At 35.2% G+C, this 13,008-nt stretch overlaps 1 protein-coding gene across 9 annotated transcripts in view; it reads left to right on the top strand.

Annotated features, from left to right (window-relative positions):
- The window catches only part of NEBL (nebulette), a 262,410-nt gene that overhangs the window by 152,174 nt on the left and 97,228 nt on the right, over positions 1-13,008 (top strand). For 4 of the 9 annotated variants that reach the window (XR_014579453.1, XR_014579454.1, XM_083823605.1 and 1 more), the window contains exons 8-11: positions 11,433-11,512; positions 11,628-11,737; positions 12,275-12,344; positions 12,439-12,510. The exons of 2 other annotated variants lie outside the window; for them this stretch is intronic. Coding sequence is in view for 3 of the 7 variants with exons in the window: in XM_083823605.1 (XP_083679731.1) it covers positions 12,282-12,344; positions 12,439-12,510 (135 nt within the window). In the remaining 4 variants the exon portion in view is untranslated. 3 more of the 9 variants (XR_014579451.1, XM_083823604.1, XR_014579452.1) reach the window with 2 other exon arrangements.

Here is a 13,008-nt window from a genome sequence, read left to right as displayed (position 1 = left end):
ATCTTAAAAATGATTTTAATTTGGTAGAACGGGACTCTCAGGGCTTAATTTCATGTAGTCATTTTTGATGTAAAGATGACGGCTCTCTACAGGGAATGAAAACTGTTGTTGTTTTTTAAATTTTTTTTTTTTGAACATGGAGCATGTTTATTTTTAAACACTTTCTTTTGTAGCTAGAATACAAGGGATAAGTAGTGGATTAAGGTGCATAGTCTCCGGCAGAGAGTCTCTGGCAGAATGAATTATAATTTGTAGGGGACAGAAAACCCACGAGGAATGTCCATATTCTTGCATTGTCTGGAAGTCATTTCACACTAAAGGAAACAAATCACAACAGAATTTCTGCGCTTTTCAAATTAAGACAAAGCAGGAAAGCCTGATAGACTTGAGCAGGAAGTAGAGACAAACCAAATTTAATGTAACAAAACTTGATTTTAATTAAATTGGACAAATTACAGAATCATCTAGATTTCTACATGTGGACAAAATTCACTTATCTGCTTGCATAACTTGTATCTGTACATCTAGTAAGTCATAGCTGGGTTAAAGATGACATTTCTGCAGTTAAAATACAGATTATTTTAAGATAGCCTTAACAAAATGCTTAATTGAAATTTTTGAAATTAAATCTTAGTGTTTTGGTTGACTCAAGAGATGAGACAAAACCCATATCATTTGGGGTCATTAAACTGGAGTGCAGACTTAAAATGCTTCATCATTTTCTCTGGTTTACTTAGAGTTTTTTGTCTTATGTTTGTATGTAAGGATTTGTTTTTTTTTTTAACTTTTATGATATTCAGGAGTTCTGTCCTTGGAGTGACCTTATGCTTCTTAAAAGTTGAGTCTTGGAAAATAATCATTTCATCCAGAGGGGAGTCTCACTTCTTTAGATTAATTCTTGACAAAATGTTAATTATTTGTTCTCCAATTTAGGATGGTTAGCTGTTTCATGTAGGGTGGTTTGTATTGTCCTTTCTGAAGGTGACTAACAGGTATATGTTTCTTCCACTTGGCAATTGACTGCTTTTATTTTTATTTTATTTTTTTATCTAGCAAAGTGTGTGAGCACCTAATTTGCACTTTTTAAATTTTTGTCTCTTAATTTGATATTATATACTGGTAGTCTGATAAATGATACCTCTGTGTGCTTCTGAGTCATTATGAAGTTAAACAAATACTTTTCCAAAAAGCTGCTGGGGCTGGTCCACCAGGCAAACTGTTGCAAAAATTTTGGTATTAAAATGATTCTGCAGTCATGTTGTAAGATAAAGTTGGATAATCTGACTTCTTAAAGTAAGAAGTTGAAGACTGTGACATCCACAAAAAATTTGGGTGCTAAAGTGAGACTTAACCAGAACATCATTTTTGAAACTGCCTCACAATGTGCATAAGAGCACAGAGAAGCCTGCAGAGTTGTTACGGCATTATGTCAGTCAGTATTCACCATTCTCCTTCCAAAACCTCTCCTTGGCTTCCAATTACATCTCATCAGAAGTCCCACCTGAAGCCTTTGGATTTGATGTGGAGCCTGTTTGCCACCCTGCAACAGCAACACATGCCTCGCAAACACGTTTGCTCAGGATCAAGGCTGTTGTTTAGACTGGGGAGGACTTATAACCATTTTCCTGTTAGTTCAGGTGTAATGGCATTCATCTGGGAAATGATAGATATTGCTTCCAGCCCCAAAGGTGGCTGAGCCCACAGATGAGTGGCCTAATTCTGACTGTGGTGAGGGTCCTCTCAGGCATTTTGCTGAAGTTGTGCCATGGTGTAGAAAGGAACAGAAGTTTCACAGGTCAGAGAAGGGTCTCAGAGCCCTCATGGGACTGAGGGACAAGAGTGGCTGGGTTCTGGCTCCTGCTCCAAAGGTTTTTTGTACATGTAATGATAATGGGACAATAAGGTTAAACTCATTTTCAGCCTTATGACTAATATAACTTTAAAAGTACTGTGCTGTACAGGGTGTTAATGTCCTAGGATTTAAATATAAGTTTGGGGAAACTGCATCTGACATACTTTGAATTTCAACAGAGAGCATATTATAGCTGCATCTTCATCTTCCAACGAGATGGTTTAAAAAAAAAAAAAAAAGGAAATGAAATGTGCAGTTAACTTCTGTGGGTCTAGAATAGAATACATATACATCAGATTAGGCACTTCCTGCCCCTAGGGTTTACAGTCTTGTATTACAGATTATCATTATTACTTACACTTTTCTGATGAGATTGAGATTTTTTTTTAGCTGTAGTGTAAAGCTGCCAAAATACATTTACGATGGACCTGAAGGCAAATATTCTTCCAGAGGCAGCCTCGGGCTTTGGAGGTTTCCTTGCTGAAAGGCAGGCTCAGACTTCCCATGAGATCATCAGAGAGATAAAAAGACTAAAAGCTCTTCAAAGCTAGGCCTTAGGCCCCAACACAGATTAATTCTCTTTTGTATATGTTAAAAAAAAAAGAAAAAAAAAGAAAAAAAGCAATTTAAATAGAAGTTTACCCAATAAGACTTGAAGTTTACTTTTGAATATCATCTATTCTTTTTAATTAAATATAGAAGCATCTTAGTGTAACTTTAATTTAGGCTTCAGAGGGCAAGGAAGGAACATGGTATCTTATCTCTCTCTATATATTCCCAGCTTTCAGAGAGGTTATCTTGCTTGTTTCATGCCAAATAGTTACTACCCATAACTAAAGAGACATTGAAATTAATTTGCATAACTACTGTATATCTGCACTGATATTCTAATTCTAAGCTGAATGTTAACCCAGTCACTTACTAATTATAGTTTAGTATAAGATCCTAAGTTAAAGATTGTTCTGTGTTCTGTTTTCTTCCCACATTTCCTTTTCTTATTTTTGAAGTTATATTAACTCTAAAATTTGTTTAACAGATAGCAAAATGTTCTAGGAAAAAAACGTCAGTCTTACTTGCTCTAAATAATTAGAAGTTAAGAATCAGTTTATGTTGGACATGACTTAATAGAAATATCACTGAAAAAGAGACGGGTAAGATGCTCCTGAGAAGCTTGATGATTATCAGCATTAAAACTGGAGGGCTGGGAGTTGGGAAATCTTGATTCATCACAGGCCTCCTTTCTTACTGTGGAGATGTTGCTTTAGTTTTTGGCCCCTTGTTCTCCACCTTGCAAAAGAGAATTATAGGATGATTGTATATCCTCAAATGTATAGCAAGGAGCAATTCTGTAGAGGAGGTATTTATCCTGGTCTGAATTCTTTTTACAAAGTTCCAGATGTTCTAAGGAAGCAACTCGTTCTCTGAATGATGTCTGCTGTACCTCCCAAATCTGTCTGTGCTAGGTTTGTCAGGTAGTGGGGGTCACCAGTGTGATCTGGAGCAAGTCTGGAGCCATGCCTGTTCTTACATATGCCTGACTCAGCACTGTCCTCAAATGCCTGCCGACAGGGTGAGGACTCAGCTTACGTTGTGCCTGTATCTCCCGTCAGAGGCTCTAGTCCTCTATTTATAAGATTATTCAAAATTTTACCCACAAGAAACTGTATGAGGAGAAAGCATTTATTGTTCTTTAATGTTATTAACAGTAACGAGATCTTGCCCAAAGGCAGGATTTCTGAATAATGTGTGGTGTACAAAACACTTTGTATATTATTTCTTTTGCCTTCCTTTTCTCAGAAGATACTTGCTGCATTATTTCACTTGGTGCAGGCATTAGCATTCCTTGATTTGAAGAACTGTAATTCAGTCTGCTTTTAATATGATACTGTAGGTATACGTGAGGAGCACTGCAGTGCAAAATTTTTGTTATTAGTTTATGAGAACTGTTATCTCCCATAGTAAATTTTGAGAACTGACATTTTTATAAGTATTGTGATGGTATTTTACAGATGAGAAGTATGCTCATTTAGAAATTTCAATATCCAAGTAAATGTAAGTTAAGTCCCCTTGATTTCACTGGGATTGTTTACAAGGATAATTGAGTCCCAGGAATGACAGTACAATATATGGAGCAAGAATTGCCAATTTTGTGACCACTATTTTTTTGGAGAAAACAAAGCAGACTAGAAGTATTATGATGCTCTAATGTGAAGGTAAAGGACATAACTGATAGAGCAGATTTTTTTTTTTGAATGATAGAGCAAAATGAAGCCAATTAAAAAATAGGACAAAAGAAATTCTTACTGTAAATCATGATGGAATTCAATGGGAACTTATGTTTTTAATGTTCCAGGTTTCCTATGGTTGTAGCAGTAGTGCTGGTCTATTGTGATATTTTTGAAAAGTAAGTAGTGTGAAGTTTGATAGAAGAGGTAATGTGTTGTGTACTCTTTTAAAGTTCTTATTCTGTAGATCTACTACAAGCTGTGCTGTTTATTTGGGAAATGCTAGATCAGCTTTTATTCAATCTATACAGAAGAGATTTCCATAGGGAAAATAAGGTTTAAACTGAAGTTTTGCAGCTAAACTGTGGACAATGACTAAAGTAAAAGGTAAAGTTTTATATAACTTGTTTTGAAATACTAAGAAAAATTGCCAGGTAATTAAATGGTTTAATCTGGTTCAAGTATTCAGTTAAATCCTTTAAAAATATTATGTGTATTTCTCTAAAAATATGTTACTAAATGTTTGTCAGCATTTCTAAACTAGATGCTTGCCACTTCAGCAATGATACAAGCAGAAATGTGTTTTTCAGTGGATGATGGAAGATGTTTTTATCATCTTGTCACTGTTGTCATGGAAACTTGGGTATATTGTTAAACAGAGTGTATGTAAGGATGTAACATTCCTGTGCCTTATTATCGCTAGCTATTGTATTTTTAGTGTAATTTCTTCAACACTGTAGTCAATGCTTAAGAACTTGTAAGTTGCTCTCCTGAATTACAACCAGGAACTCAATTATAGGATTAGGTGGTGCAGAGAGCCCTCAGTACAGGGTTCTTTGCTGTAAGTTTCTTTTCAATGCAGGGTTATTAACAGTTTTATTTCCAAATCCAAACCTATTATATACAGTACAAAAATAATACTTAAGCACATAATTTGGAATGGCAGGTTTTTTGCAGAGAATGATCTATATGCTAGTCATTATGTATTTTCTCTCTTGAAAATAACGGATATTTTCAAAATGTGTATTCTTTATATGAAATGTTTTGTCTTTGAATACACTGCTAAATTCATAGTACAGCTCTTGTGTATAGTTGTCTTAACCTGTCATTCATGAAACAATAGGCTAGGAAGGAAACCTGACTATGGCAGTCCAGATTTAATCACTCCTGGACACAAAGTCTGTGTAACTTGTTATCTAATTTAAATCTTACAGTAGGCACAGTTCACAAAGAAAAAAAAGAAAACTAGTATTTTGTTTTCTCCAAATGAGAGCTATTCAAGAATCATAGTACTAAGGACATTAAGGGTGTTGTATGCTTCACACAATTACATTTTTTTGGTCTTCTTGTGCCTGAAGATATTCAAAATATACCTTCTGCATCAGTTATTTATGATTTGAAATTATTTTTCTTGATCAAAAAATGAAATTACTTGAATACTTTTTTCAACATTGACCAAATGACTTCCGTTTCTTCAAATGTGTTCATTAAATTTATTTATTTTTAATCCTGTTTGGTTTTATCTTTGTGTTTTGGGGAGTTTTCTAAAGGCTGTTCTGGAGTTTAAAACCTATGATTTTTGATAACTATTAAGAAATAATTTAGTTTTTTATTTCATCATCATCTGTCTCCAGCAATTTGATGCAAAAATAAGCTTACTTGAGTGTCATAGGAATATGAAATGTTCTGGAACAATACATTTATAAAGGTTTCATAAAGGTGGGTATTATTTATGGTATTGTTCCTTCCAGAGAGAGCATGACTAAAGTTACAGCATTAGGTTTATCAAAACACAAGAAGAGCAAAAATATAAAGGAGAAAAAGCACAATTAAATACAAGAAAAATAAAAACCACTGTGGTTTTAGTTTCCAGAATAAAACCAACAACATTTATTAAGTAAGTGAGGGTTATGGGCTATTGGATATATTTATAACTGAAATTAAATTTATAGGAAAGGTCTAGTTTTTGCAGTTCAGGCAGCTGAATTCTAAAAATGCCACAAGAAAAATTCCTCATAGGTGCACATGCCCAGTCTACAAGGCTAAGAAAATGTGTGGAAGAGAATGAGTCTGTATGTTAGTCAAATATATCTTTTTGTTATTTGTAATTTAATGTAATAATATAGTTGTCAGACTACATTAAGCTGTATTTGAGTATGTAATCACTAAGAGGAGAAAGGGAGTATCTTTCGCTTCTTAGGATGTATTGATGCAAAATGAAATTTACTTACTACTGATTTCATAAATTTTACCTACAATCATCAATAATTTTAGCTGTGATTATTATAGCAAGGTAAAATTTCCAAATTCTCACTAAGCAGTCCTGGCATTTTCTTATGTAAGACTTATGTCTGGATAAAATGAAAATCTTGCGAATGGAAATCTTTCAAATGTTATCAAAACCTTCACTGCATTTGAGAAGTCCTAAGAGAAAACCCATAAATTCCCTTTTGAATTTGCTTCTGCTGAATGTGATTTAACTTTTTTGGAAGCCTCACACAGTAACCCAGTCAACTACTAATTTCAGTTTCTAGCCATCTTCTGAAGAATAAACCTGTGAAATCTGAGCCACGTGTTGCAGGGTGTTGGATGGCTTGGGTGCACTGCTGTCCACTGGTTACAGTGACTAGTGTACAGGCTGCTCCTATGCCATTTCTTTGGTGGATTCCCATACCTACTGTGACACTTGACTAACGTCAAAGGGGTTTTATGACACTGGGCAAGAATGGGAAATGCTACAGCTATGTCAGGTAGAGTAGATGAAACAATTGCAATACAGTTAAATGTGATTGATTAGTGTCACGCTTCCTGCTGCATCGACTTGTGAAAGGATTTTTCAAGCTTCTGGTTAAAGTGAAAATATTTGGGGGTGGAAATGCCAAATTTCCCTGTTGCTGGGGGTTTGACTTCTTGACAAATGAAAAATCAGAAAAGAATAGGGGAAACTACGTATCCCATTTAGGAAATTTCATTTTTGAAGGTTAGAAACTATTGTGCAAAAGTAGTAGGCACTTGTATGAATATTGTTAGGAAAATTAAGCTAAGTTTTAATTTTTTTATTTTATTATAATTTTTTTTTTTTTTTTAGAATACACATTACTACCTGAAAAAGTTTTATACTGGTTTATTTCAGTACGTTGTTACTCATCACAGCTAAGGTTATGTCTGCATGGCACAATCTTATGCCATGATGAATACTCCCACTTCTTCTGAATGGGTTTGCATGATTCATTTCTTAGAATAATTAGCAGTGTGGGAAAGAGTTTATTAACTCAGACAGTGTCATGCTAGCACAGATACACTGCTTTTGTTAACTAGATTAGATCAGGTATTATTATGTGAAACTATTTGTACCATATAAACTTCTTAAATGCTCTGTCATCAAGATCCAATTGTGCTTAGACACCATCTTTGTGAGTAGACGTTAAAAAAATAAACAAACAAAAAAAACCAAAAAACCCTACTATTTATTATATATAAGGCACTGGAAATTCATAATTCATTATATTTTATGGGATTAAAAATTCACTGTTCTAAGATCTTATTTGTATTTGTGTTCAAAAATACCATTCCAACTCTCTTTGATTTACCAAAACCTTGAATAAAAGAACTTCAACTGAATGAAAATCTTAGCTTAGAACTATGAGATATTTGCAGGTTTTGAAGTGTTGTTGACAAACGCAGTGTTAATGATGACTGATACAATGTTGTGGATGGAACCATCTCTTGACTTTCTTTTGCTGATGTTAACTGGTGTTGCATGTTCAGAGGAGGTTAAAATTGGCAATCTGGGAACCCTTGCCTTCTTTCTGTTTGTGATTGTGGTGCTGATAGCCTAGCTGTGAACTTCCTTGGGCAGCACTGCAAGTAACTTCCAGTCTGATAGATGAGTATTTCTAGAAATGAGAAGTAATGAATCTCAGTGCTTACAAATGCCTTGTGTGCTTTTTGAAAAGGGACCACCAGCTGTGTTCTGTTGAATTAATTGTCCTTATTTCAGTGGTGTGTGCATCTGTCCAGTGAGAACAGAAAATTACGTTCTCATTTCAGGGAAGTCTGTGGGTTGATTTTTTTTTTTTGTATGTGGAAGCACTATAGTTAAAGCATTAAAACTCTACCTTTTTTTTTCAATCCAGAATTGCAAAGGAGTATGTTCATAACATACACGTCACTGTAACACTCTGCAGGTTTTCCAGCTGAAATGCCTCTGTCCTTAACTTGTAACCTGTGTTAAAATAATCCAAGAATAACTCTGTTAAAGATGTTTGAGATTGTGCCATTCCTGGTACCTTTTTTTTTTGGGGGGGATGCGGGTGGAGGTGGGGGGGGAGATAACACCAAGCAAGTCCAGTGATGGTGTTCATTCAGTGATGGAACTGAATTTAGCTGCTGAATTGCTGTGTGTATTAGGACCAGAATGAGATGAGGTCTTCTGACGTTCTGGGCTGACGTATCCTAGATGTATTTCTTAAAAGACTGATTAAAGGAACAAGGAGATGGCAGAGCTTTGGTCAAGTGTGGTCAAGTGTAACAGTGTGTGATCAAACCACATTTGCACAACTGTGTGACTGACTTGTGTGCATGCTGGGCCAACTTATACTAATGGTGACTCAAGCTCCTTTATACCCTATTTTTCTTTCCCTTCTGCCTCTTCTAATACTGGAATAACGTTCTGTGTCCAAAGATATTACGTTGAGACACTCAAATGATGGCTGTAAGTGCTGGGAGTTTCAGATGTCTTCTTTCATAGGATGTGCCATATAGTTGTCTCCTAGAAGGCTTCTCTGTCAGAAGATCATACATAGTAAGTTGGATGTGCAAGTGTAACTTGCTTACTGCAAATATTGTGATTTTGTGAGCAATATTGCCTACGTAGAGTTCTCTTGATTTTGGTGCAGCTTCTTTAACAGAATAGCCTTGTTCCTTAGCCTTAAGGCCAAATTTAAACTGAGATGTGAAACATCCATGCAGAATGGCTGGAAGTAGAAATTTGGAGCTATGCAGAATTTTCTTACAGACTTTGAATGAATTTATGTTGGGTAGTGCCCTGAATAACCTGTTTCTATCCACTGTGTGAATGCAGAGGGTCTACAGGTATCCTTAAGATATCTATAATGCAATAAAAAAATCTCATTTTTCCATACCCTGTATGCTTACAAATATTATTGTGTATATATTGATCAGCAGTCCGTTACCGTGCTGTTTTCTTAACATTCTGTGCCAATGGGCTTTGTTTAGTCTGTTTTGTTTTGTGCCAGAATGAATGATGATAGTTTCCATTATATATAGTGGAAAATGGTTCAGAAGTGTAAGTTTGGAGGTTTTGGCAAAAAAAAAAAAAAAATTTGCAGGTGAAAAATCACATTTAATAAAACAGTACTTCATTTTGAGGATTTAAAGCCCAGCATTTAACTAGATCTATATTTAGATTGGATATAGTATTTTTAGAGTAGATATTAAAAGTATCTGTCAACATACACAAATATTTGCTGTGCCAAACATGCCTGCTGATCCTGGTTTATTTATTGCCTCTTCTGGAAGTAACTTCAACTTGTTCTTGACCTGCAAGCTGCTATTAAAATTGTAATGCACTTCTAAACTATGCATCTCTTAAAGCATATCTAGTTCCTGCTGCCTGGAAGTGTTCAAGGCCAGGTTGGATGGGACTTTGGGCAACTTGGTCTAGTTGGAGGCATCCCTGCCCATGTCAGGGGGTTGGGATTGAGTGATCTTTAAGGTACCTTCTAACGAAAACCATTCTATGATTCTATGAAATTCTTCTCTGAATTATATCTGTATATATTTAATTTTCAGAGTTGCTCTATGGCAAACTAAGTGGTATCTGACAGCATTCAGTGCTCTGAGGAGGAAAAAAAAGATGGAAGACAGCTTATTATATCATATAGTCTCTTAGTGCATCTATTATCTGAAGAGAGACGTATTGAATAATTTGTGTGTGTGGTTAGTTGGTACAGTAATATTTTTCTTCCTTGCTCACTTTGTGCATAGTATTATATTTTTCTTTAATGAGTTGTAGCAGCTGCCTTGCAATTGCTGTATTATGGAAGTCATATGGGACATAGCATGTTTGAATGCCTACTTGTGTCTTACCCAGATGACACAAAAATGGGAAAAAATGAAATCCTATCAAATCAATTCAAGATCATGCTAATGAGAAAGCAGATCTATTATGAGGAAACCATTACAGGAAAACCACAATTACTTTATAAATTATGCTATGTTCAGCTGCTGAAAAACCACCAAATACAATGTAAGCATGTTAAAAATCTGAGTTTCTTCTCTACCCCACAAAACCCAAACAGTTTTGACGTGGTCATTTTGACCATACTTGCTTTCCAGGGTGAAAAATAGCAAAAGATTTCCCTGTATTCAGCAAGCTTTGCAGCTACTAATAGCTCTTCTCTACCCTCTTACATATTTTTCAATGTCTCCACATACAAAATTTATTAAATATAGGAAGGAAAGGGAAATAAACTGTGCTGGAAGAACACAGTATTTGCAATATTATCACAAAAATACAAAACCGAAGCCTTGGTTCTACATTTCTTTCTGGTGCTTTTGTAGGTATGAAGCCTTGGTTCTACATTTCTTTCTGGTGCTTTTGTAGGTACTCTGTCTCCTTAACATATGGTACTTGAAATCATGCAAGAGTCTGTTGCTTAGGAATACATTTTTTTGTGGCCATAGTCTTCAACAATGACCAGTTATTGTGAATACCCAACTTATAAGACTAAACTGCTTGTTTCCACATGGATGAAACATCCTGAGCTCCAAAAGCAGTCATCATAAATTAAAGGTAATCCTCACTTATGCAAACCAGGCCTTCAGGTTTCAACATGAACATCAGCACAGCTAATTCAAATGTGGACTTTTGGAACTTATGTTTGAAATAGCAGAATGAAAAACCTTGAATCTTTCTGTACTATTAATGTATAAAGAATTCTGCCTCTTGATTATTATAGATGGAAAACAGTCTGTACCTTTTTTCTTAATATATATTTTTTTCATATTTTCAGACCTTAACTAGGTGAAATGCTGTGTTTTTCCTCTCCTTCAAAATGGTTTTCTTTTTCCTAAGGAAATGTGTTTTTAAACAAGCTCTAGGGGCACTGTTTGGGCTCAAGTACTTAATAGTCTTTGAAGAGGTTTTCCAAGAGCACACATTCCTTTGCCTGATTGCAAAGCTCTGTAGCAGTGAATCACTCTGCTAGATGAAATTCAAAATCATGACCTGTATAAAATGAGATGTATACGTGCTATAGATTAGAAAGAAAATAATATTAAAATGCTGGTTACTCCAACTGATCCTTAATACATCTTTGGTTGTTTTGCAGAGGCAAACACTGTGATACCATATCCTTTGGAATAAGGATGTCTTTCAGTTTAATTGCAGCTGGACTTCATACTGAAAAAGGTTGGTTTTGAGACTATGACAGTTTCTAAGGGTGGATGAACATACATGTTTATGTAAGTAAATAGCCAAGTATATTTGTAAATACGCAGATGTGTTTGTATCTATGTGTGCACAGGTTTAAACATCAGCTGACATAATATGTAAGGCATTTAAGGGATTTTATACACTTGGTGGAAAAATATTTTTCAGGAAATATTCTACTACCTGTCACATCTACTGGAAAATGTGAGTATTGTGTCTGTGTATATATATATATATGTATATATAAATCAAAAAGCTCTATTATTGGACCAGCAAAATAAAATTTTGTGATGGCTGGTTTTGGAGCCTGTGTTGCCTTGAATCTTTGAACTGGGCAGTTCTCCCATGGCTTTAGAATCAGTGTTCCCATTTATGTCTGTTAATTTTGCTAAATTGCTTATGTTATGAATTAATTGAATCACAGTATTTTAATTAAGTGTGTTCACAGTCATTTTAAAAATAGTTGACTGGGATAGGTCATTTAGTTATATTTTATCTGTAAGAAAGCATTAGCTCTGCAGTGACTGATAGCTAGCAAGGCCATCTGCAATGCCTTTCAGTTCACTCACACTGAATTGTTCAGATAAAAGCTGTCAAGTGCTGCCTAAATAAGGAAGGAGCCTTGGTAAAGTTAAGTGTGGTGGAGGACACAAATGAAGCATTGATTCCAGGCATGCTGTAGAGTCTGAGCTGTTTCCTGCAGCACTGAACCTTTTTAGTGTATTTGTTTTTTTTTGGAAGTATTAAAATGCGAGTGTCTGTCATTCAGGATTTCAGGGAGGATGAAAATGAGGATGAGGAAGAAGAAACGGTGAGTTAAAACCCTGTAGCTTTGAAAAATACTTCCTTTTCTTGGTACTCTTTTTTTGGGCAATAAACCTGGAACAATTACCTTTCTTTTATAGGTCTTCCTCAAGCCTGTTATTGAGGACCGAAATATGGAATTGGCCCGAAAATGCAGTGAAATAATAAGTGACGTAAGTGACAGTGACTGCATCCTTACATTTACATTTCTCTTTTCAGTGGATTTATATTTAGTGTGTGTAAACATTTACAATACATAATTACTCAGATATTTATAATGCAGCATGTGCCTGTCCAAGGTTCAAATGTAAAAGCACAAATAATAGAAAAGCACAGCCTACTGTGATACCTTAAGTCCACTTAGGCAGTACCACTTGGGCAGTACGAGGCACAGGCCCTAGGAAGGAGTATAAAAAGTGGGTCTCACACAAAGGATGTCTTCCATGAGAATGCGTTGGCTGATTTCACCAGGAAAATGCAGTATTTTTGTTAGTTGTAGCCTAAACCCATGAAGTTTGTTTGGTTAAAACAGAACTGGATGCCAATATACATAACTGTAAGGAAATAGGATAAAAATCAAACAGACTAATTTGATTATTATCTATTTGATTATTATCTAGTCTGTGGTGATAGAAGCTCAAAACTGCTTAACATATTATTATTGACTTACA

The sequence above is a fragment of the Anser anser genome (assembly GCF_964211835.1).
Source record: "Anser anser genome assembly, chromosome: 2".
Classification (NCBI taxonomy): Eukaryota; Metazoa; Chordata; class Aves; order Anseriformes; family Anatidae; genus Anser; species Anser anser.
This window is presented reverse-complemented; position numbering and strand designations above follow the sequence as displayed.